The 26,962-nt window shown below is 38.8% G+C and overlaps 1 protein-coding gene across 2 annotated transcripts in view; it reads left to right on the forward strand.

Moving 5' to 3' along the window:
* The window catches only part of GABBR2 (gamma-aminobutyric acid type B receptor subunit 2), an 810,498-nt gene extending 796,166 nt beyond the window's left edge, over positions 1-14,332 (forward strand). Inside the window, exons 17-20 of one of the 2 annotated variants that reach the window (XM_089687541.1) lie at positions 668-797; positions 4,056-4,145; positions 6,349-6,466; positions 10,449-14,332. In XM_089687541.1, coding sequence (XP_089543667.1) covers positions 668-797; positions 4,056-4,145; positions 6,349-6,466; positions 10,449-10,614 — 504 coding nt within the window. In that variant the 3' untranslated portion in view covers positions 10,615-14,332. The remainder of the gene's footprint in view (positions 1-667; positions 798-4,055; positions 4,146-6,348; positions 6,467-10,448) is intronic. The other variant, XM_089687542.1, reaches the window with a different exon arrangement.
* Positions 14,333-26,962: the final 12,630 nt, after the last annotated feature.

The following is a 26,962-nucleotide window of genomic DNA, read 5'->3' on the forward strand; positions in this document are numbered from 1 at the left end:
CCTGTGAATCTCTGGTGAACTCCATGCCCAAGAGGGTTAAGGCAGTGCTGGAAAATAATTGTGGCCACACAAAATTTGGACACTTTGGGCCCAATCTGGACATTTTCACTTAGGGGTGTACTCACCTTAGTTGCCAGCAGTTTAGACATTAATGGCTGTTTGTTGAGTTATTTTGAGGGGGCAGCAAATTTACACTGTTATACAAGCTGTACACTCACTAGTTTACATTGTAGCAAAGTATCATTTCTTCAGTGTTGTTCCATGAAAAGATATAATAAAATATTTACAAAAACGTGAGGGGTGTACTCACTTCTGTGAGATACGGTAACTACATGGACAGATATACTGTATCTTCAGAGTTGCTTGCAGAAGCAGTGTGGCACCTTTGAATTAAATTATATTGCAAGGGTTTCCATTCTTAAGATAATCATCTTTAGGAAGTCATTGCATAAATAGGGAGTATTTGTATCTCCAGGTGCTTTGATTTTGGACCAATTTTGCAACACTCTTGGACATCTTCACAGAACATTTCTATGACGTTTTGTGATTAAATGGTTTGCAAAGTTGCTTGCTTAAAATGTGTTTCTAATATTTAATCCATTGTTTGCTATTATATTATGTACATATTTAATAAGAATTTAAAAAATATTATCCTATTATTTTTCAGCTGGACAAAGACCTTGAGGAAGTAACAATGCAACTTCAAGATACACCTGAGAAAACAACATATATCAAGCAGAACCACTACCAGGATCTGAATGATATTCTCAGTATACGAAACTTTACAGACAGCAAAGGTAAGATACACTGAAACATCTTGCAAGACAAATTCTTGACAGAACATGACAACATTTTGTAAAATAATTATCGATGTCTATTACTATGGTAGTTGCATAATGTACACTTTTAGGAAATATGGAGGACATTTTCCTTTCATTTTCACTTTCTATTGGCATTGGTACACCAAAATGTCAATTTCAGCTTCGCTGTTTACTTTGTTTGTCACCTCCTAAAGTATTGCCTTACATATGGTAAAAAGAGGTAGGTGCTTACTACAAGTAACCCTTAAATGTAGCAAAAACAAGGGAATCATGTCACCAGAAATATGTAGTTATCAGTTTTTGGTTCTCCTTAAAAATTCCATTGAGATCTCTCTGTGATCAACAGAGAAACCTTTAGCCTTTACAACCACTTTACGTTTGCTGTTGCCCATTGCTCTCCTAACCCCTTCCAGCTGGTGACACTATAGGTAATCATCTAGTCCACCAGTGCCTAGAAATAGACCCAGATCTACCTGCTTACATCCATTTTTTAGTTATTTAGTACCAGTGCTTTATACATCCACATAGAAAAAAATGTGTGGTTACGGTGTTCTTATGTATAAATGTGTGGCCAAACAGGGATAGTCTCCTATTTTGTCTTCCCACATGTTGGAAATTTGTAGGTAATAAACTCCTGAATAAAAGATTCCATACTTTTGCATGTAATGTATACTTAATTGCAGACAAGGCGCTGATAAGGGAAACCAAAGATAATAGTTTGGCAACATTAAGAATTTCTCAAATATGAGAGAAGGTACTGCCAAATGGTAATTTGCCAGAGGGGTTTCAATGCATTGTCACAGCTAAACACTTTAAAAATAACATTCTCATTCTGTATGAGATATTCACATTATATCCTGCCAGACAAATCCACGTAAAGGTTTGTTACACACCAGTGATTCTTGTAAAGTTATGCATATCAAATTCACAGTAGAGAACAACATTGCTAAATCATTCTTAGTTTTAACTATTAAAAAAAAAACTAAGACATATTTTTAACTATGAAAGGTGAAAAATCAAATTGCATCTTCCCAAGAATATTAGACAATTCAGACAGCTTTTTTGTGTGTTTGCCAGACTACTGTTAGGCAAGAATAGAATTTAGTTATATGTCATTTCTGCATAACTGTTTCTATGAATAATGATCTTTGCTGAGCCCAGTACCATTTATCTCATATAAAATGCATAAAGTTTAGTCCACAAGGATAGCAGATGCAGGAGAGCTTCCAGCACCTGAGTCATGTTAAACATTTTTTGGTTCAGATCAGGGGCGGACTGACAACTCATGGGGCCCCCGGGCAATAGGGGATCATGGGGCCCCTGTGTCCTTGCCCAAACTAAAAAAAGCCTATGAAAAGGTACCAAGGGCATCTCATGGGGCCCCTTACTGACCCCAGGCCCTCGGGCAGTGTCCGAGTTTCCAAATGGTCAGTCCGCCCCTGGTTCAGATTCAATAGTATGCTAGGAAGCTAATGAAGGCGAATCATGCTCCAAATGTTGTATACAACAATTAACAGAACACAGATCGGTGCAGTGCCTAGCAATTGCTAACCTGTTTATGGACTTGTGCAGTTCAGCACATCCTCTTTTTAACCCTGATTGTATAAAAAAACACATGCTGAGCAAACTTTTTTGACTTTCCTGTGAATAAGGCCTAAGAGTAATGTACATGCAACTTCACCTAATTTTATCCTTATCATTTTATATTGCTGCACTTGGGATACAACAGCTAGTGTGTATATGTGAAAACCCATTGATACACATTTATTTCTTTAATTTCTTGTGTTCAAGGAAAAATAACACATAATATTCATTTGTAGGTAACAAATAGTCAACAATGGTCTCAATGATCATCTTGTAATCATCTCTGTTTAGTAGACAAACAGCATATGTACTGGAAAATACCCATAATCAAAAGATAAAGAGGAATTCCTTTACATAAATAGCATCATGGAACATCAGTTAATGGTTTGGGATCCAGTTCTCAGATGAAATCCTGATTTTCTGAGGATCAGCCCTGATGAAAACTAACTGACATATGCTTAGTAAGTCTGATCAAACCCTACAGTAAACATATTTAGCTTCAAGGAAGAAGGAAACAGGCTTATATTTTCATAATGACAGCTGGAATCTAATTGGTTGCAATGCTCTGTTTTCTCTCTTTTAGCTGTTATAATGCTGGATTATTCTAATAGACAGTGAGACAAGCAGTGGTGATGACCAAAGTGCAGTAGCCTTTAACAGTATATCAGAAATAATCTCCTCAACTAACCTGGCTACAGTAAAATGAAATACACTGGGGTTGATTTACTAACTGGAGAGTACAAAATCTGGTGCAGCTGTGCAATGTAGCCAATCAGCTTCTAACTTCAGCTTGTTCAATTAAGCTTTGACAAAAAAAAAGCCCCGGAAGCTGATTGGTTTTCCATGTAGTGTAGCTCCAGATTTTGCAGTTTTAGCAAATCAACAGCTATGTTTTCATCATAATTTCTGTCTGTATTGCCTTACTGAACAAGCCAAAAACCTATTAAAACATATCTTTTTAAAATGAAAAGCCAAGGCACATTAAAGTGATTATAAAGCCTAAACATTTTTTACCTTAACCCCCCTAGCGGTCTGATTATGTCCATATTTCTGTGCTCAAAGCGGTACATTTTTTTGCATGGAAATATGTATTTTTTTTATTGTAGGCCTGTAATTTTTAGAAATAACTCACTGAAATCTGTCCGAACAAGAGTCTAGTAAACATTCCGGGTAGGATCAAATTTGAAACATGAAATCATAAATTATAATTTAATAAATAATCATGAACAATATTAATATAATAATAAATTTAATTCAATAATATAATGAAACCAAAAACACTGAAATTTGAAATATAGCGTCAAGTTCGTACATCACTGAGCAAAGTTGCAAAATCGTTTTCAGTGCCTGATGACGAATTTCCCCCATGAATCATTATCACTCAATTCTGCAAGTAGTTCTAATTTACTATCGCTGTTCTCTAGCTTTTGATATAAAGGGACGTTTTTTGGACACCATGGACGTTTCTCAGTTTCCAGGCAGAAAGAACAGTAAAAATGCAGGCAGGGCACAGGACAAAGCACTCGGGACAAAATGCATGTGAAATGCTTTAATACAGTAATGTTTTACTATGTGATTTTAGTGAATGTCACTTTTTGTCATTTTCAAATTTCCCGCCGTTCCGTTCCCCGTACGTCCCGATGCTCGCAGGGGACGGAACCCAGATGACAGATGCCGGCATCCGCCGGATTACATTGCCAGGGACGCTGCAGGAGGGACATCGCGGGAGCACAGGACAAGGTAAGAGAAGAACAGATCCCGGAGCAGCACCACATGGTAAGCTTGAGTGTAGCTCGGGGTTACCGCTTGTGCCACTGAAACTTTACCCCGAGCTACACTCGGGAATACCGCCATGGAGGTTAATGTATTCCTTGCATTAAGGTAAAATTGTTTAGGCATCAATATCCCCCCTATCACCCTCTGTTTAAGTTACCTGAGCCCTTATTTGATCCAGCGCTGCACGCATCTGCAGATCTTCTCTCCCCTCACTTTCCGGTCTCACAGGCTTTGCTAAGGCTCCTGTTTCTGTCAATCAAAAGCAGTGATGAGAGAGCAGGGGGTGGGACCAAGTCCCGATGTTTGTTCTGTGTCTATAGACACGAGGCTCAGGATTGAGCCTACATGAGTGCCCCCATATCAAGCAGCTTTCTATGGGGGCACTCGCCAGAGAGGAGGAGCCAGGAGTACCAGCAGGAGACCAAAGAAGAGGAGGTTCGGGGCCTTTCTGTGCAATTCCATTACACAGAGCAGATAAGTATACTAAACCTGCTTGTTATTTAAAAAAAAAAACATTTACAGTCAGTGAAATGTGCTTTGCCTATGCAGGTTTAGGCAACTAGTTTACCTAACTACTGCACTCCCCAGCTGCTTAGGCTTATCTTAAGTTTGCTTTGCCACAGCTGTATTCCCCTGAGGGAACAAAGAGAACATGCCTTGCGTAAACTCCAAGTCACTGTGGAGTTACCCAGGTCTAAGCAGGACTCTGTCCACTATGTGACAGTACAGATGTTTGACAGCCAGTCGCTTGGGCACCCAGTGCTGCATCCTGGAAAGAAAGAAAACTAGTCTCATGTTCTCCATACCCAGAAGTACCTGATAATTTCTTTGCTCCACACAGCAGAACTGTCAGGGAAGCAAAGGGAAATTGAGTGTATGCAGCTGGTGTGGGAATGGCAGTCATGTGAGCCTGTTACTTTGGCCAGCATTTCCCTTCCTGTGAAACACACAGGAATATGCATTCTGAATGGGCTGAAATCACACTGAACTGCACCAAAGTAGTACCATGCTATCTGGTGTCAGCAAACGAACGGCATTTGCTACCTTTGTTTCGGATGTCAACTTAATATTGACACCCGCTGCAGATCACAACTGCAGGGCATTTTTAGCATGGTGCAGGAAAAGTGCACGGAACATATGATTTACCTTGACAGCTTGTCCTGATGACAATATTTCACCAGACAGGAAGTGAGGTAAAATCTGCAACAAATCTGTTACTTTCAGGAAGTAGAAGAAATGTGTGGCAAGATAGTTCTACTAAAGTAATAGATGTTCTCTATCAAGTTTTAAGCAGTGTAGATGGAGTAATTCTCCTTTGGCAGCTCTTCCAGTGGCCAAAGCTCTTTGCTCGAGTAGTGATGGGATTTGCAAAGAAGAAAGTACCAAAAGCAGAACATATAAAGTTCAGTTTTATTCAGATTCTTCATGTCAATAAAATCCAACGTGTTTCAAAGGGGTTCAAAGGTTAATGCATGTTTATGTTGAATATTACAGTGTAAGTAAAATAACAAAATGTAGAAATGCATTATAAGCATGCAGTGTCTAGAGTAGATATGATTTGTGAGACAATGAGCTTAAACAAATATTAGTAAATCAAACTTTTAGTTAGGCAAAAATACAGCTTGCAAGATTTTTATGATAAATTTGAAGTGAGAAACTGTAGGAGCAATACATTGATCATGTTTTCCAGGTCAGTTCTCACAATGCAGGGGAAAGGGCAAGGATTTCTGATGATGTCATTGTCTTCTAAAACATAGTTTTTAACGTCATAGTTTTACCATAACAATTAAATAAGAATACTTAAAAGTACATTTTCAAATAAAATAAGAACTTTTTTGTGTATTTTAATAAAATAAAAAAAGAGTTAAATTAAAAAAAAGCAACAGAAAAACTAAATAAAAAGGGAAGGAAAGGGTTCATTGAATATAATTACTCTGTATAAACTAGGGGTTATATTGGATGAACATTTATTGAGACTAAAGAAAAAAACTTTTTTTTTTTCTTTTAGCTTACTACTTTACTGCTGTAACTTTCTGTCATAGTGAGATCATAGAAAAAGGCTGTGATCTCTAGTGGTGTGCTGAAACAGTGTAGGAAAAATAAGAGAATGGAAATATGCTATTTATATGTTTAACCTAAAAAGGCTTTTTTTTCTCTTTTTTTACAGATGGTGAAAAGGTTGTTTTAAAAAATCATCATGATCAAAATACTCCCTCACAGTGGAACACTATAGAATCATCCAGAACTAACAAAGATTCCATAGAAGATATTAACTCACCAGAACAGTAAGTATTGAATCTGCTATTCTTTGAAATTGGGAGATGCAAAGAATGGGAGAAAAACGTATTTTAAAATATATTAAATTAAAAATAGCTACGGAAATGCACTGAAAAGGTGGGGTTACTAGAATTTTTAAATTGCATTTAACACTTAACATGTAGCTCCACCCCCATCCTCCAGCCCTCCTTCCAGTCTTATGCTGGCCATTCATGGCTCAAATTTCAGCAGGTTCCTTTGAATCGTCTCAAATTTGAGCCATGGGTGACTCTAATGGCACCGACTGGCTTGACAAATTTTGATCTGAAAACTGAAGGAGTCACACAACAAATTCTAAGCAGAGCAGTGACTGCAGCCAGTCAGATGCAGTCACTGTTCAGGTATTCTGACAGCCATGGGTACAAATGGAGAAACAGAAAAAGGGCGCACCGACCTAGTGCATTATCATTTAAAATAATGTATTAAAGAAACAAAAATAGGTATCATACTCACAATGGACATAATAACACAGGCATGTCAAACTGAACAAGGTGTATGATCCAAACAACATCTGAGTCCATACGATGGAACCCTGGATGACCAACTGGCTAACGCGTTTTGAGGACACAACCTCTTCCTCAGAGCTCTGTTTCTCCATTTGTATCCAGTGTATTCGGATCACCCCGGTCTGTTGAGGGCAGCAAGCAGTGCATATTCCAGAAAATTCCAGAACATTCCTATTGGGTCTACTGAGTCCTTTCCTAGCGCAGGAGTAAAGTGTTTGTTGTGTTGGATTAGCCATGGGTGCAGCAGCTGCCAGAATACAATTGCTGGCAGGGGAGATTTCTCCATCCACATTGTTTAGCATGGATGGGGAAATCTAATGAGACTGTAACAGACTGGCAGAGACTGTAGCAAACTGTAATAGACTGGGAGAGTGTGGTGCCCTTATGGCTGTCAGACTCAATGCTGGTGTGGGGACCGCGTCTCCGGCTCAAGTATAGACTTGATGGGCACATGACACATCATGTGGTACACCACCATTTGTCAGCCACAGACGCTTCCAAGTTATGCCCATGTGTCATGTGACCATCAAGTAAATTTTTTTTGAGCCGGAGATGCTGTCCCCACTCAAGCATTGAGTCTAACAGCCATAAGGGCACCAAACTCCCCCAGTCTACTACAGTTTGATACAGTCTCTGTCAGTCTGTTACAGTCTCTTCCAGTCCACAACAGTCTCTACCAGTTTGCCAGTCTGCTGTAGTCTCTGCCCATCTGTTACAGTTTCTACCAGTCTGCTACAGTCTCTACCAGTCTGCTTTGATCCCTACCAGTAAGCTTCCTTACTTTACCTTCTACTGTTGCAACAGTCTCTTCCAATCTCCTACAGTCTCTACCACTCAGTCGGCTATAGACTGGTACTAGCCAGCTCTGTCATAGTTGACCACCTCCTCTGCACTATGGGCACCTATCCACCTCTGTATCCATGGGTACCTGTTGGATGACCTGAGGGTCACTCAACAGGTGTTGGAGTCTGCGGCAGAACACCAGCTTTCTCTAGACTTGACCATGGGGAAAGCAGTCATTATCAGGTATGATTGTATCAATGGGTTTACACCGACACATGTGACAACATGGGCCTTAACAAAAGAAATCCTAATGTGTATGGCTAGCCTGATACTTACCTATATCCATTCCAATGGGATTATAAACAAGCCACACAGACACTTGTCAAAAACCTATTGTATTGGGCATGCATGTGTACTCTGCTGCTCTCCATAGGATTGAAAAGAAAGTGCTAGACTGGGGAGAGGCGAGTATGGGACTGGAGGGGATCATATAAAAAAAGTATAACTGCACTAAGGCTTTTATTTTTTGCTTTAAATAGAGCATCGAAGGGTTAGAGCCTCTGCCAGGTATTTAATACTGTCTATGCCTGTTAGGAAATTTTCCCACACTTTCTGCCAGAAAATCGCTACACTATATAATTAGAAATGTAATCATTTTATTGTTGACAATGCATTTAAAAAACATATTACATAAAATATAGGATATCAGCTGACAGTATACACATACATGCCTGTTACTATGATATGTCTTTATTATCCCACCGATCCTATAACATAGCATGTTGGATTTGTCCTCAAGTAGGTGCAAATTTGGGATATACTGACACATTTCAAATTACTTCCTCAGGAGTGTTCACTCTACAAAAATACATGTCAGAATATACAGTACTTTACAAGGGATTTTTCCTTCAGAGTTTAGTGAATGTAGTGTCACTTTGCAAAGAATACCCAATCACTTGCGAGGAAAATAAAAAAAAACTGTGTATTTGGTTTTAGTAAATCATCCCCTGTGTGTTGGCCTCCGTGGATCCTAAGACAAGCTATAATGGCTGCAGGGCACTCCGACTAAATATGTGCCACTTTACAGTCAAATGGAGGAGGCATGGCTTGGTATTTCTAGGAAGCATTCTTCATTTCAAAATAGGCAAAAAGCCATGGACCCATGCACAGCCTGGGTTTATGGTCTAAGCGGCTCCACATAAGTATTGATTTGAAAACTAACATTGTTATTTGCAGGTCCACAAGGTCTGTTTTGTCAATTATCCTGTTTTATTCTCTTTATTGAAGTGGAGCAATTTAATAAATAATATAGTTTATATAGGCATCCAACTAATATTAAATTTTAGTTTTTAAGATTTAAGATCAACAATCATTTTTGTAAATTATGACTTCATGTGTTAAACTGTGCCAGTTAAATTATTAAAACATTTCTTATTAAACTCTGCTTTTGTATACTATTTTAATATTATAAGCCAGGGCAACCAAATTATCTTTTCAGAACAGAATGTATTATGTTTTTGTTCCATTTTGTTTGTATTGGAGTGTCCAGTATTTCTAACCAAGAATGTTTAAATGTTGCTTATTGCCACATTGGATCCAATAACACAGTGTAGCATTGTGGACATTTCATAATCATTTGTAGGTATTTGCAGGCTAACCCACATACCATTGAAGAAAACCTGCACATTTAGGTAGGTCACACTTAAAACTTCAACAAGCTGAACAGACAGAACAAACAAAACAATAAGGTAATTAATAATTTTACACACAAGTAGAGTTACACTTTAAGACACTATAATGACATATGTGTAATAAATTAAATGCTTAATAATGTCCAGGTGAAAATAAAGCAAGCAAGGAGAGCAAAAAAAGCACCATAGAACCAGCTTTATTTAAAAAAAAAAAAATTTAAATCCACTTACAAGGTGTAGGTTTTGTAGCGCATGTTTCAGAAAACAAATATTGCAGATTGCCAAAGAGTTAGGCTAGATTCACACTATTGTGGCTCTGCGAGAGTTTGCTTGGGCATGTCAGCCCATTCATTTGAATGGGCTGCTCTGCCTGGGTTTCATGCAGAAAGAAGGTTTCTGTACCAATTTTAAACTGCAGTGCCTAAGAAATTGCATGGTGCTTTTGCACCAATGCAATTTCCCAGCAGTTCCCACACCTGCAAAAGTGCTGTGGTGCCATTAAAAATGAATGGTAGACCCGCTCCTCTGTAAAGAGCAGCACAGTTTGGCTGCAGGTGAAGGAACAGCTGCAATTCCCACGCCCGCAATATTGTGAACCTAGCCGAAAACATCACAAAGTGCACAGAGCTCCAATGATACTAGCCACCCTGTCCACACAGAGCAATCTCAGCTCCTTATCCTGTGATTTTTGCCCAGGCTTGAACTCACAGAAAACTGTGTAATACAGCAGGAATCCTATGTGCAGAGCTAGGCACTTCCAGAGTTTAGTCCCTCTTTGTGAGCACCTTACAAATGTCTATAAAAAGATGATATAGAATAACCTGCACAGATTGTGTCTTTTTACTGTGATTACAATACGTTTTCCACACACTTCCAGTGAGAAGGACTAAAGAGTATACAGATGTAATTCTTGTGTGCCATGATTACAAAATAAGCATACGAATTTTAACTTTTATTTTATTTTTTAACAGTATACAGCGACGGCTATCATTACAACTACCCATCCTCCACCATGCCTACTTGCCATCAATAGGTGGCGTGGATGCAAGCTGTGCCAGTCCGTGTGTAAGCCCTAGTGCCAGCCCTCGGCACAGACATGTGCAGCCTTCCTTCCAAGTTATGGTCTCTGGCCTGTAGGAATGGATGAAACAGGCTTCCTAGACTATTCCTGTAATTTCTCAAGAGAGACTCAACTGCACATTCTGATATAGAACCTTTGCTACACATATAACATTTGCTCTTAATACATGGAGACAGAGGAATTATGTGGATCTAATCCTGGGAGGCCAATTTCAACCAGCGTGGGCTAGAAGAGAAAGCGTTAGAGAGATGCACAGAGTCATACCTGGAGCCTTATTTGTGGAGTTTTTGTTTCTTTACTCAGAGGACTCAGATAAAAGAAATTCTTCCCAAAACTCTATGAGCAAAAGAACAAGAGTATAGAGTTCTCAATCTTGCACAAAGGAGGAAAAAGATAAAAATTTTAAAAAAATCAGAAAGGTAACTTTTTAAATCCAACTCACAATGCTACGAATATGGCTGCTATGAACTTTGGTTAGTACACTTTATATACATGTAAAAATGAAAAAAAAAAAAACCACAAAAATAATAGTAATGAAAAAAGACAAAAAAAAAATGAAGACAGCACAGCTAGGAAATATTTGCAGAGAAACATACACGGGTTTGCACAATTCTGCTGAAATGCTGAATGCATTCCATTATAAGCCCTGCTAATGTTTCATATCTCAGACAATACACAGTGGAAATCAAATTTGAGAGCATACTCACAAATGATCCCTCAGGTGACAGCGAGACATGCAGTATTACCAAGGTTTTGTCTCTGTAACTGAACTAGGCTGTTTTTACAATGGTATCCCCATATTGATGGAAGCAGTATGGAGTCAGTAGGAAACCAAGGTTTTACTGTACTGAGCCAGAACAATTTGCAGCACAGCACTTCAAAGAATTTGGGAACGGCCCAGTTCCTACGCTCGCCATTTGGGACTATGTTTTATCAAGGTTTCCGTATTTTTTGTAATGCACAGAACTGAGTGACTTGCAGGCTTGAGACCTAGTAAATAGCTTATATGTCACAAGATGGATGGTTTGTCACAATTTGTGTTTGATTTGTTTCATACAGTGCCACAGAAAAAGTACAATAAAACCAATGTTGCAGTGGATTCAGGTTTACACTGATGCCAGTCATTATTAACATCTTCTGTTGCGCCGGGATGGTGTTAAAGTTTTCTTTATCCGTGAAGTCAGCCAACTCCCTAAGTATTTTGTGTCATTTTCAAAGAGCTATATGGAAATACACTCCATTTTCTGAAATACAAGTCTTGATACATGTCTGGCAGAATTATAGCAAATTGCAAATTTTTACTGCATTATATGTATATATACTGGATCCAGTTCAATTGGATTAGACATCAAATTTGAATTGTGTAACATATCTACAATATACCATATCCTCTTTGGATGTCAGTTTTCTTAATCAGTAAATTTATATAAGGCATCAATGTCTTAAGTTAGTTTACATTTCACATCTCATATCTGTGAGATAAACACATAAGACCTTTTTTAACATGATGGTGAATAGCACACATATACTGTGATCCTTATTTAGAGCTCCCACGTTCCTGGTTTTTTTTTTCTAGGATGGCCCTGCTTGTGCTTCAGGAAATCTATCCATATCTTGATTCAGCAATCCATGTTGGATAGGCATTGCAGGTTTTTGAACCAAGTTAATTTCATATGGTTGTCTTAGTTTTTATGTTCCTGCTCATAGGAGGTCCTGCCCAAATTAACCAGTTAATCTTATTCCTCACACCCTCATCCTGTCTACAGAAAAAAATTGCACTTTAAATACTGAAGTTATTTAGGGGTATCAGTGAGACTAACGCACCTATTTGTTTGTGTGAAACTTAACGAGGAGAGGGGCAAAATTTCAATGCTTGAGTGAGCAACAAATATGAAAAACCAATGGCTGACCCAGCCACTGGACAGCTTCCTTGCTTGTGTGGAACAAACCTTTAAGATGTGAAATCATCAATGAGAAAATGAGATATTACATATCAACTTAGGGTGCCAGTTGTATCTTGCTGTCCATAAACTGTGGACAGTAGTATACAATTACTTGAATAAATGTTGGGGTTGAGGTATGAACCTTCAGAGAGAAAACAAACTTTTCCCATGGTCACACTGCTAAATCCCATCTTTAGAAAATCATTGTATGAATGTTTATACAAGAAAATGTGAATGAACATGATATTCAAATGCAAACAATATTAAAAAAAATGGGAAGATGTGCCAGCTGTAATAAGCCATTCTGCTGTTCTAGACAATGTTTCAATTGTCTAATGCCTGTGGGACTCTTGTCAAATTCTTGTGCTATTTGCACCATGTTATTTAAAATGTCTTTCCTATATAATATGTTTCAACACTGAACATTCTATCTTTTCCAGAAGATGCCCAAATACAGGTCAAACTCACCAGTGTTTTGTTACCCACATCACAATGATCAGATCATCAAATACAACAGAATTCACAAATACCAAAATGTAACTTTAATATCAGTGCTGAGAATTGTTTTAGATAGACATTCAGTAAATGGTTTAAGTGTCTTGATACTCATTTATATGTATTAACAGCCATTTAACTGTATTCAGATCTGTAGTTTTACTTGTTTGATAAAAAAAGAAAAAAAATCTTCTCAAGAATGGTGTTGTTTTTTTTTTCCAGCACAGTTATGCCATCTTATGTACAGTCTTGAAAAAAAAATCACCAGTCCTTACAGCAATAATGATGAAAGTCCCAATATAACTGCGTTTGTTCTATAAGTATGTACTGTAGACTGGATCATTGTAACTAGGATATCTTTTCAAATGTCACCTACAACAAATGAGCATCAAGCCTATGTCCAAACATTTATCAGTTAAACATGTATTCATTATGATTTTGATGAAACTGATATTTTAAAATTGTTGCAAATATAGTAAAGCATAGCATAATAGTAACATTTTAAAGAGCCGGTAAACGTAAAATTACAAAATGCTTTATATGAAAGAGATTGTCCTCTTTTCAAGGTAAGTAAAACTTTCAGGAACGATCACAATAATACCCATTTGACGGAGGTGGTGTTGTGGGAGAAATGTTTGTACACATAGCTAACTTGCCCATTATTCCCACAGAATAGTGTTCCTAATCTATAGTCCTCAAGTACCACTATGTTTTCAAGACATCCGAACAATGCTGTGTTGATTGGTCTTGGTATTAAAGAAGCTTTCTAGTGCTTCCACCTATGGGAAGAGAGCTAAAAGCATGGTAATGGTATCTGAGGACTGGTTTGGGAGACACGGCCATACAAGAATTCGGTCACTGCTAAGACAAAAATAATGACTCATAAGAATGGAGACAGTTATAATTGTTAGACACTTACATTTCTTTACATGTATGCTTACTTGAATTTTTGTGACATTTATATCTTGATTAACCTTGTGAATTAAGAAACTTGTATTTTAGGTTTACTGGTCCTTTAAAAAATAGCATTCACTGTACAAGAAATATTCGAATGCGAAAACATTTGTAACTTTATTGCAAGCACATGTAACATAACTAATGCTCAAATTAGCAAGCCTTTGAAAAAAAAATATTTATATAAACTCTTTGCTATTTGAGTTCTGTTAATGATGCCAATTATAGGCACACTCTATGTTCACTAAGCAAATAGTGGTGGATTTTGACTTATTTTTACGGCTCTATTTTTGTCTCAATGAATGCATTCAGTTATTTTCAATGTGTTTTATTTGTTTCTTAATAAAACCCTGAGACAAATAAACAGAGAGAGTACCAGGTGTGTAAGTGTGTGTGTGTGTATGTAGACTTTTGTCACAATGCTGATATTGGTATCTGTTTTCTAATGTAAATGAAAAACCTAAAACAACAGCTTGGCTTGTAAGTATTTGTTCTGCCTATTCTTGGATGTACCAGGACCAGGGGCGGACTGACAACTCATGGGGCCCTCGGGCAATAGGGGATCATGGGACCCCTGTGTCCTTGCCCAAACTCAAAAAAGCCTATGAAAAAGGTACCATGGGCATCTCATGGGGCCCCCTACTGACCCAGGGCCCTCAGGCAGTGCCCGAGTTTCCAAATGGTCAGCCCGCCCCTGACCAGGACCTGCCACCATGTTTCTTGAAACTGAGCTAACAGGAAGAGATGATGCACATGTGGTCAATGGCTTCATTCCCTCTTTTAAATGAGCAACACTGTTCCTGTGTGGGATATAAGGACCTTCTCAACCTAGTATAGTCCCATCATCACTCAATTATAACAATGTTTTCAGCCAGATTGGGAGAGGATCTTAAGTCTGACGGTAGCTGCTAAGTTTGAGAGACCAATCAATACGATACACTATAAAGGAGGACAGCTTCCTGCTCCCTGTACCCAATCCCTCTCTATTGAACTTACTTGTAAATGCAGCTAAGCCAAGCTGATCGTAGTTATTAGAGCTCTCTACAGTATTCCAATGAGAGTCAGACCCAAGGGTGGTTGGATTTTCCCAGCAGAATTAAACACTCTCTAAAGGCTTATACAAACTAAACCATAATCACTCTGTAGCACTGTAAATCAATAATGAGTAAACATGGCTGCCTTCATGAACAGGCATACTGTATGTATTACAAATTATACATAGAAATAAGGATTTTGAATATTGACACCTTCTGAAAAGATTTTTTACATTAGGTATAAATGTGGACACAATGAACCTAATAACAAAACATATGAGTACTTTTGTTTTCCTTTTGCACATTAAAAAAAGCACAAGTTCACCTTGTTACACCCTTAAAAATTGCCTCCATAAACTATGGCCTAAGCAACTTATTTGTAATACAAACAAGGCTAAAAAAGATTTCTTTCCTCCTCTTTTGGTCTTTTCACTGTGTTCTGCTCAAGACACTGGTAAAGCTTCAGGGATGTACAGTAGATCCTGTCCTTTTAACAAGCATATATAAAGAACTGCCATAATATAAGGGACTGGAATTTTACACTACTTTATGGGAGGTTGGCTTTTTTTTTTATTATTATTATTATTATTATTATTATACAGGATTTATATAGCGCCAACAGTTTGTGCAGCGCTTTATAATATAAGGGAGACAGTACAATTACAATACATTTCAGTACAGAAGGAATGTGAGGGCCCTGCTCGTGGAGCTTACAATCTAAAGGCTTTACAATACTGCCTTTCAGCATAAATAATTATGCTGGAGAATTCAAGGCAACATGTGATTTAACCGCTTCCCCCCCCCAGAAATACTGCTACAGGGCAGCAGGGCTGCACAAAGTCATGTATAAATACGTGATTTGCGTTCCGGGTAGGAGGCATACATGTGCGCCACCATACCCGTGCTGCCATTGGTGGCTACGGATGTCAAGCACTAGGTCCTGGCTGGAGAACCTCAGCCAGCACCCAGCAATCGCCGAGTAACTCTGACAGGGGAGAGACCTGTGTATAAACAACACAGGTCTTTCTCCTGCCAGCAACGACATGCTGCTGTGTATTTCTCTGCACAGCAGAGAAATACACAGCAGCATGTTTCCTAAGTAAAACACACACAGCACATGTTGTAAAACATAGCACAGCACACAGTTAACCCTTTGAGCACTCCAGATGTTAACCTCTTCTTGCCCAGTACAGAAGGAATGTGAGGGCCCTGCTCGTGGAGCATTAGTACACTGTCAGTGCTTTTAATTAGCACTGATCACTGCATTAGTGTCATTGAGATGTCAGTGGCAGTTAGTCAGTTCCCTCCCAGTGTCAGAATGCAAGCCGCAGTCCCACTTTAAGTCGCTGATCGCCGCCATTACTAGTATAAAAAAAATTAAAATAAAAATTCCAGTATCTATACCGCCATTTGTAGTCACTATAACTTTCACGTAAACCAAATAATTTCCATGTATTGGGATTTTTTTTAGCAAAGACATGTATCGGAATACATTTTGGCCTAAATGTATGACGAAATTTGAATTTTTAAATCTTTTTACTGTATATGTTTTAAAGCAAAATGTCAAAAATATTGTTTTTTTTTTTTTTGAAAATTGGCAGTTTTTTGTTTATAGCGCAAAAAATAAAAACGCACGTGATCAAATACCACCAAAGAAACCTCTATTTGTGGGAAAAAAGGACATACATTTAATTTATGTACCACGTTGCATGACTGCACAATTGTCAGGTAAAGTTATATAGCGCTGTTACGCAAAAAATGGCCTGGTCAGAAAGGGAGGCAAATCCTCAGGAGGACAAGTGGTTAATTACATAGCAAAGACCATTTTTTTGTTTGGGTGTGTGGGGGAGGGGGGGTATGTTCTTTACTCAGTAATATGATCTGAAGACTGAAAATTATAAATAATACTCAAGCGCTTACTATTGTAAAAAAATTTTTTTAAAAAATATAAAATATAATAATTAATATATTATAAATAATATAACTGTGGTAGCCGCTAGTGCACACAACCCATGTCTCAGTAGGCTAAATAGTTGCGCTACATGATCAAAAATACACAATCCATATAAAATATAACTAGAAAAACCAATCAAAATCAAAAAGTCCAAACAAATAGTGTTCTTCTGTGGCAACTCCTTAAGATTACTACCATTTTGTGGGAGCTGCACATGGTGGAATCCAAAGAACAGAGGTATACCGCTCAGACAAACATTCCAGATCAATTCACAACAAGTGCAGACTCTGGCTCACCACCACACACGATGCAATAGGAAGAAGGGATTGTGTGAAACGCGTTAACAGGTCCTGTATTCATGTCCTGGTGTTTTGTGTGTCCTATGGATCAATAAATACACACTATATTCATCTATCCTCCAGTGTGCGGCTGACCCTTCTTCCTATAGCTGCACATGGTGGTCGTAATCTTAAGGAGTTCCCACAGAAGAACTTTGTTTCTTTGTTTGGACTTAATGATTTTTATTTTTGATTCACTGTGTTTTTGGTTTTTCTAGCTATATTTTATATGGATTTTGTATTTTTGATCATGTAGCGCAGCACTTTTTTACATATATATCATGATCTTTATTTGGCTCATTGTGGTTGAAATAACCATGCAATTAAGCTAATTAAACACAATAACAATGAATAACATACAACTGTCTGTTAAACCTCATAGTTACTGTATGTTGTAACAAATTACTAAACCTGTTTGAGGTCAACTTGTAAGAATAAAAATATTTAAACTATCAAGTTATGTCCTGGGGTTGTATTCCTGATCCCGGCTGTCTGATGAGTGATATAGAATAAGCATGTATGCAGTGAAGTCTAGGAAGTCTACATTCTTGTCCTACAAGCTTGATCCACATCAGTGAAGCCAGGATCAAGATGGCAAACCTGGCCCTTGCACCAAAAAAGCCAGGTCATCAATGTCAGCACTCTATTTTCTGTATTCACAGGTTCTCTCTACAAAAAAACACCAGACAATGCTGTTTCATCAAGTTCAGATCAGTGCAACGACAACTTTATTGAGATACACAACAAACATATGCCATAAATGTGATTTTGCACCTCTCTGCAATTATAAAGTGCAAAAACAGTATACTCTGCAACCATCTATAGCACCATATAGAGATAAAATCTAATATTACAAGTTAATCACAATAGAGAATGTGTATATATTACAAATAACCTAAATTATCATATTCATTAAAAACAAATAAATAAAACCAAAAACACATATAAACTGTGGACACTTTAATGGGACTTGAAGTTGTTGATTGTATTTATTTATTTTTAATGAATATGGTATTTCAGGTTATTTGTAACATACAGTGAGGAACAGAAGTATTTGAACACCCTGCAATTTTGCAAGTTCTCCCACTTAGAAATCATGGAGGGGTCTGAAATTCACATTGTAGGTGCATTCCCACTCTGAGAGACCGACTTAAAAAAAAAATTCAGAAAATCACATTGTATGATTTTTAAAGAATGTATTTGCCTTGCACTGCTGAACATAAGTATTTGAACACCTGAGAAAATCAGCGTTAATATTTGGTACAGAAGCCTTTGTTTGCAATTACAGAGGTCAAACGTTTCCTGTAGTTCTTGATCAGGTTTGCACACACTGCAACATGGATTTTGGCCCACTCCTCCACACAGATCTCCCCTAGATCTGTCAGGTTTCAGGGCTGTCGCTGAGCAACACAGAGTTTCAGCTCCCTCCAAAGACGTTCTATTGGATTTAGGTCTGGATGACTGGCTAGGCCACTCCAGAACCTTGATATGCTTCTTACGGAACCACTCCTTGGTTATCCTGGCTGTGTGCTTCGGGTCGTTGTCATGTTGGAAGACCCAGCCACGACCCATCTTCAATGCTCTGACTGAGGGAAGGAGGTTGTTGCTCAAAATCTCACAATAAATGGCCGCATTCATCTTCTCCTTAATACAGTGCAGTCGTCCTGTCCCCTTCACAGAAAACCTCCCCAAACATGTTACTACCCCATGCTTCACAGTAGGGATGGTGTTCTTGAGATGCAACTCATCCTTCTTTTTCCTCCAAACACGATGAGTGAAGTTTAGACCAAAAAGTTCTACTTTGGTCTCATCTGACCACATGAGTTTCTCCCATGCCTCCTCTGAATCATCCAGATGGTCATTGGCAAACTTCAGACATGCCTGGACATGTGATGGCTTGAGCAGGGGAACCTTCCATGCAATGCATGATTTGAAACCATGACGGCGTAGTGTTCTACCAACAGTGACCTTTGAAACTGTGGTCCCAGCTCTCTTCATGTCATTGACCAGTTCCTCCCTTGTAGTTCTGAGCTGATTCCTCACCTTTCTTATCATCATTGATACCCCACGAGGTGAGATCTTACATGGAGCCCCAGTCCGAGGGAGACTGACAGTCGTCTTTAGCCTCTTCCATTTTCTAACAATTGCTCCAACAGTTGATCTATTTTCACCAAGCTGCTTGTCAATTGCCCAGTAGCCCTTTCCAGCCTTGTGGAGGTCCACAATTTTGTCTCTGGTGTCTTTTGACAGCTCTTTGGTCTTGCCTATGGTAGTAGTTGGCGTCTGACTGACTGTGGGGTGGACAGGTGTCTTTAAAGAGCTCAGACAGGTGCTACTAAGTTAGATTAATGAGTGGAGTAGAGGTTGACTTTTTAAAGGCACAGTAACAGGTCTTTGAGAGCCAGAATTCTTGCTGTTTCTCAGGTGTTCAAATACTTATATTCAGCAGTGCAAGACAAATAAATTCTTTAAAAATCATACAATGTGATTTCCTGAAATTTTTTTTTAATTCTGTCTCTCAGAGTGGGAATGCACCTACAATGTGAATTTCAGACCCCTCCATGATTTCTAAGTGGGAGAACTTGCAAAAATGCAGGGTGTTCAAATACGTCTGTTCCTCACTGTATACACATTCTCTATTGTGATTAACTTGTAATATTAGATTTTATTGGTGTATGATTTTATATATGGTTGCAGAGTATACTGTATAATGAGAGGTGCAACATCACATTTATGGCATATTAGTTAATTCTAGGAACACATTGTTGTTTGCAGCCATCCCAATTCAATATTATATATATCACAGTTGTTTTTCACTTTGTTGGTTTATTGACCATTTAACATGAACATAAAGGGGTAGAGGGATAACCATAGAAAATTTGCTATTAGGTTTACACAATAAACATAGTAAGCCTGATTGACTACAGTTACTGTAATTCATAGTAGGTGGCAGCAGTTATATTAAATTGTTTCTAAACTCAAAAGATTTTTTACCTTAATGCATTCTCTGCATTAAGATAAAACAAAACTTCCAATACCTATTCTTAGAGTAAACTAAATGCAATATTTTTTTTGTTTAATTTTGAATCGCGTAGAGATGGATTAGAACACCTGTCAGGTCCTATTGCTGTCCTTGCCGTTAGTGAGATTCACCCTCTATGTTTACCATTATCTTTGAAAGTGAAGGTAAAAAAAACCCCACATTTTGGGTCGTCTCCAGAAACGTAATAGAGGGGAAATTTTCCAATGGGGACACTAGTTATGGTGACCTTGGGGTCCCCAAGGAACTCCCTTAATTTGCAGAGATTTTCTCTCACTTCCTGTTTTGGATATGACACAGGAATTGAAGGTAAATCTCCCCAATAGGACACATATGGCAAGAAATACACTGACAGGGTTTATAACGCTCACTTACTCTATCCAAAATTAAATGAATAAGTCTTAGTCTTGCCTTGTTCTTCTTTAACACATCTCTAAACACTTTCCTCAGTCCTCTCACACTTCAGCACTGTCCCATCTGCAGTGCTGCTGCTCTCTCTTACTGGCCTCACAAGAGACACTGACAGCAGGGAGAGCCATAGGCTCCCGCTGCTGTCAGTGAAATCCTGTGAGGAGGGAGTAAGTTGGCTTGGTCAAACCATGTTGTCTGTGGCTATGGACACACTCAGCCTGGAGCGCACCAGGACAGATACCCCCATAGTACACTGCTTGCTATGGGGGGGTACATGGAGGAAGAAGGAGCAGAAAATGCCGGTGGGGGACTCCAGAAGAGGAGGTAAGGGGTCAAACTATGCAATATAGTTTCATAGAACTCTATGAGCAGTATTTGTAACACATTTCTGGCATTGTGTTTGCAGTCACAAGATCACAAAACCCTGCAACATTTTTATTGCTAGTACTGACAAATTCAAATCAAGTCTTTATTTGCAACACTTTTATTGTATGGTGCTGTTGTTGCGACAAATAATAAGGAAATAGCACCATATCGGTGATTACTAAAGTGGAGGTAAAAAAGACCTCTTCCATGCTGGAGTAAAGTATTGATTGTGTTGAATCTTTGAGACAATTCTGTGACAAAATGTGTGTTTAGGTTGGTCTAGAACTGATATTTGATTTGTTTTCGTTATTCTCCCAACTTCTCCAAATAGCGTCCTGCCTGTAAAACTCCTCATCCTATACAACTACTGACATGTATTTGAATCTGAAACAAGTTCTACCATTTGTCACACTTCCCTCAAGACAGAAAACCACACTCTTTATAAATTCCAGAGTATGTCTCATAACACACAATACACTTAAAAGAGGCCTTTCAAAACTATGCCTGGTGGCATTTCTCACCCATGCCCACATTTAAAGTAAAATAAATTCTGCTGCTGTAGCCCAGGGTCCTCCACTCGCCTATACAGAAAGCAAATGGTTTTAAATTGGTTCATATTTGAATTTAAATTCAAATTGGTTCATATTTAAAGAATACAGTGCATGCACTTCATGGGCCTATACATACTTGTCTGATTCCCTCCGGTAAGACATATGATTTTTCCCTCATGAAAATACATTTCAAGTAGAAATCCTATTTTCCTGCTGGTAACGAAAGTGAGCTTAAAAAACGGATTAAATGTATTTCAGTGGGGTTAGTTTCTTTTTTCTTCAAGGCAGAGGAATTACTAAAAATACATCTAGCTTTAGGATTGCTTAAAGCCCAAAAATATTTTCTTTTTTTTTGTTTTTTTTTTAATGAGTAAGAATATTTATTTGTATGTAACATATTTATTTAATCTCAGAAGTTTAAAAATGACCAAGTAGACAAGGCAGCACATTTTAAAAGGAGTTGGGTCACCATTCATCAGGGCTAAAGAGAATCATAAAATTTTTAAAGCAAAAATGCAACACAAACAATGAAAATAATACCAACATTGTCTGATTAACTAATTTGACTCCAGGGTAGGTGCTCTCAGGTGCAGGGGGGCAGAGATGGCTCTGACCCTAGACGTGTATCTTCCTTTCACTTCCACACCTATCCCCCCTTCCCATACAGCCCCCCCCCCCCCCCAATTTTATCTCTTCTTTTTCCCATACCTCCTATCTGCACTCCCACTCTATTGCAAGGCCCTTCCCCTGATTCTCCTCTTTTAGAGGTCCTCTAAGACCCTTCTCCCCCACTAGGCTACCTAGAAGTAAAACCCCAGACATCTTAATATCTGCTATTTATTTTTAAGTTTATGTGCTGTATGGCCTTAATAGTCATCACATGTGCTATATTGCGTTCTGTCATTTTATAATTGGTTGTTATACTCTTTAATCTATTTGGGTCATTTAAGTCAGGCTTCATGGACACCGTTTTGGTTAACATATGTACATTTGTGTTCAAAATAATAGCAGTGTGTTGAAAAAAGTGAATAAAGCTCAAAATCCTTCTAATAGCTTTTATTTCCGTACACACAAATGCCTTGGGAACACTACACATTCTATTCCAAATCAAAACATGAAGAAAAATATATCAAATGTGTATTGTTCCTCTAAAAAAATTGAAGAAAAGTGAATATTAGTCTGTTCAAAAAAATAGCAGTGTTTGTATTCTTCTTTACAAACTCAAACATTCACTATATAAACTGAAAAATGTTTGAAGATTTTGCTTTCCTTTGAATCACTTAATGAATATTTAGTTGTATAAGCACAGTTTCTGAGAACTGCTGTACATCTGTGTTGCATGGAGTCAACCAACTTCTGGCACCTGTGAACAGGTATTCCAGCCCAGGATGATTGGACTACATTCCACAGTTCTTCTCTATTTCTTGGTTTTACCTCAGAAACTGCATTTTTGATGTCACCCCACAAGTTTTCTATTGGATTAAGATTTGGGGATTGGGCTGGCCACTCCATAACGTCAATCTTGTTGGTCTAGAACCAAGATGTTGCACGTTTACTGGTGTGTTTGGGGTCGTTGTCTTGTTGGAACATCCATTTCAAGGGCATTTCCTCTTCAGCATAAGGCAGCATGACCTCTTCAAGTATTCTGATGTATTCAAACTGATCCGTGATCTCTGGTATGCGATAAATAGGCCCAACACCGTAGTATGAGAAACATCCCCATATCATGATGCTTGCACCACCATGCTTCACTGTCTTCACAGTGTACTGTGGCTTGAATTCAGTGTTTGGGGGTCGTCTGACACACTGTCTCCGGCCACTAGACCCAAAAAGAACAATCTTACTTTCATCAGTCCACAAAATGTTGCGCCATTTCTCTTTAGGCCAGTCAATGTGCTCTTTGGCAGATTGTAACCTCTTCAGCACGTCTTTTTTTCAACAGTGGGACTTTGCGGGGGCTTCTAGCAGATAGCTTGGCTTCACATAGGCGTCTTCTAATTGTAACAGTACTCACAGGTAACTTTAGACCTTCTTTGATCTTCCTGGAGCTGATTGTTGGCTGAGTCCTTGCCATTTTGGCTATTCTTCTATCCATTCTAATGGTAGTTTTTTGCTTTCTTCCACGTCTTTCAGGTTTTGGTTGCCATTTTAAAGCATTTTCGATCATTTTAGCTGAGCAGCCTATCATTTTCTGCACTTCTTTATATGTTTTTCCCCTCTCCAATCAACTTTTTAATCAAGGTACGCTGTTCTTCTGAACAATGTCTGGCACGACCCATTTTCCTCAGAATTTCAGAGAGAAATGCACTGTAACCAGCATGTACAACATTTGCTGCCTTCCTTCCTTAAATAAGGGCAATAATTGCCACCTAATAGAACTCCACACTGCTATTATTTTGAACATGCCCCTTTCAATAAGTGATTCAATTACACAGAATCAGCAGCATGCATGTCATGACTGTTGGGTCTGTTGGATTTCTATTACTCTACTACACCTGCTAGTAAATTATTTGCCATGTAGAAATATAATTTCTACCAAAAACAGTGATTGATCAGGTTAGTGATGTCTGACGGCTATTATTTTGAACACAACTGTATGTGCTTACTTGTGAAACTCCTGATATAGGGCATACTTTGTGTTTTTTATAGCTGTATTGTATGTTCTTATACTTGTCTGTTCTGTATTAGTATGAAATGCAAGATGGCTGTGTATTTTTTGTATACACCTTGTCCAAAATAAAGAATAAAAAAAAATAATACCAATAATAAGAAGAAGATAAACAAGATGCTATAAAAATAAGGTTAAGTGTAAACATACAAAAAAAACGAAATATAATACCCAATTGTTTGGAAAAATATAAAATATGATGTTACGCCGATATCACGCTTTAAAATTGCGCATGCTCATGGAATGGTAACAAACCACAGTACTTAAAAATCTCCATAGGCAATGCTTTAAAAACCTTTACAGGTTACCAATTTAGAGTTATAAGGGAGGTCTGATGCTATAATTAGTGGACCATGGTATTTGAGATGATACCTCACATGTGTGGTGCGATTGCCATTCTTGTATGAGTTTGGGACCAATGTGTGCATTCGCCTTTGTTCGTGAGCATGCTGCAACACGAGAAATTTAAATAATATGTTTTATTTTATTTACATTTTTCTATTTTTACACTGTTGCTTCATTTTTTTTATCACTTTTATTGCTATTACAGGGGATGAACAACATCCCTTGTGATAGCATAGGCAGTGATAGATTCTCTTTATTCAGACATCTGGGGTCTATTAGACCCCCAGATCTCTCCTCTACCCTTAACTGCATTTGATCAAACCAAGGTTTGATCGGATGCTTTTACAAGCATCACTTCCAGTTTCCTATACCATAAAAATGACAGGGACATTCTGGTCCTCAATCATCTCTATGTTAAGTCGGTGGAACTGTTGGCTTCCATCCCAGGCTCCCTTGTGGGGAAGTGGCAGGAGGGGGGAACTGTTTTTACATTCTTCAGGATCACCACCTGAAAAAAAAGATACCAGGATGATGCTTGTAGCTGCATGCATCATCCTGGTATAACCACTTAAACCGGGCGATGTATGGATATGTCACAGAGGCTGAGGTGGTTAAGCTAGCGATAAAAAAACAAATGGATTCCCCCATCCACACATTCGAGGTGGAAGACGGAATCCTTTCCACTGCTCTATTGTATTCTCCACAGCCAGAATACACTGAATAGCGCTGAAGCTGATTGGCGGCATGCGTGGATCGATTACAACATTTTCCATCATTCCTGTTTGAGAGGAGTTGATCACTAGGTCGACTCCTCTAGAATGGGAATGGTCATAGATGGATCAAAATTCAGCCAGTCCCTGCTGATCCATCTGTGGTTAGATTAATATTCCTTATACCTTCCATTATTTACTTGAGGCACCTTTGAGGCTCCTTTGTATTTGAGAGCTGCTTAGCCATTGTTCCCTACAATTTGGACCTTTAAACTGAAGTCACATAATCAATTTCAGATCCAGAGCCTCTCGCCAGTGTTGCCAACCCATCACCACTTGTTTTTACTTACAAAACCTAGAAAAATTTATGACAAGCTGCATTTTTTACTGGCCATACATTAAGCAATTTTATTTCTTTCAACCAGGGGTGGAAGGAAAGAAAATTGCATGATTTCCCCATCAACACAGTCAGTGTTGGTGGGGGACTACCTCCCACTGCATTATTGTATTTTGATTGATGGAGGTTTCCCAGCCATGAGAATATAATGATCACTTCTGGCGACTACAAGTATAGCCAGCGGCAATGATCGTAGGAAAAAAAACAACAGCCTGGCTGTACTGAAGTCGATCAATAAATTGACTTCAGTACAACCAGCTTGCCCACAGATGGATCAAAATTTGGCTGAACAGGACACAGTTTGATCCATCTATGGCCTTTTTTAAATGATGAAAAACCTGAAGAAATGTTGGGTGGGGAAAATGGTTAGGACTAAATACAACATATTTGATTGCAGGAGTAAGTACCATAAAACACAGTGTACTGAGAGCAGAAGTCAGGATGAGGGCTGGGGGGTAAAAGTAGAGAGAAAGAGAGGGGGAGAGAGAAAGAGAGAGCAGAGAGAGAGAGGAAAGGAGAGAGAGAGAGCAGAGAGAAATAGCGAAATAGCAGAGCAGAGAGAGGGACAGAGAGGGAGAGCAGAGAGAGGAAGTGTGGGGAGAGAGAGCAGAGTGGAGAGAGGGCAGAGAAAGGGAGAGAGAGAGCAGAGCGGAGAGAGATGGAGAGGGAGAGACAGAGAACATGGGAGAGCAAAGAGAGAGACAGAAATGGAGATCAGGGAGAGGGGAAGAGTGGGGAGAGAGAGTGTGGAGAGAAGAGAGGGAGAGTGGGGAGGGAGAGGGGGAGAGCGGAGAGAGAGAGGAAGAGCAATGAAAGGGAGAGCGGAGAGAGAGAGAGAAGGAGAGTGGGGGGAGAGAGAGAGAGAGAGAGAGGGAAGGGAGAGAGAGAGAGGGAAGGGAGAGAGAAGAGACTCTTTATGGCACTACAAATCCTAGCATAGCAGGCTCCCATTCCTCATCTCAGGACACACAACATGAGGAGATGTCCACCACTGGGACCACTACAGCCTGTCAGCTTTCTTGCATACCCTCACTCCCTGCCATACACCTCCAGCACCTCCCCACTCCCCCCTCTACATCAGTGTCCCAACCCCCTCCTCCTCAGTCTCAGCTGTGACCTCCTCCTTCTCTCAGCTGCTCCCTCCAACTGCCTCTTATACTTGGGCCACCTCCTTTCCTCTCTCTGTCATCTGTCCTCC

Source organism: Staurois parvus, unplaced genomic scaffold, assembly GCF_062004578.1.
Source record: "Staurois parvus isolate SC_StPar_1 unplaced genomic scaffold, SC_StPar_1.0 ptg000429l, whole genome shotgun sequence".
Lineage (NCBI taxonomy): Eukaryota > Metazoa > Chordata > Amphibia > Anura > Ranidae > Staurois > Staurois parvus.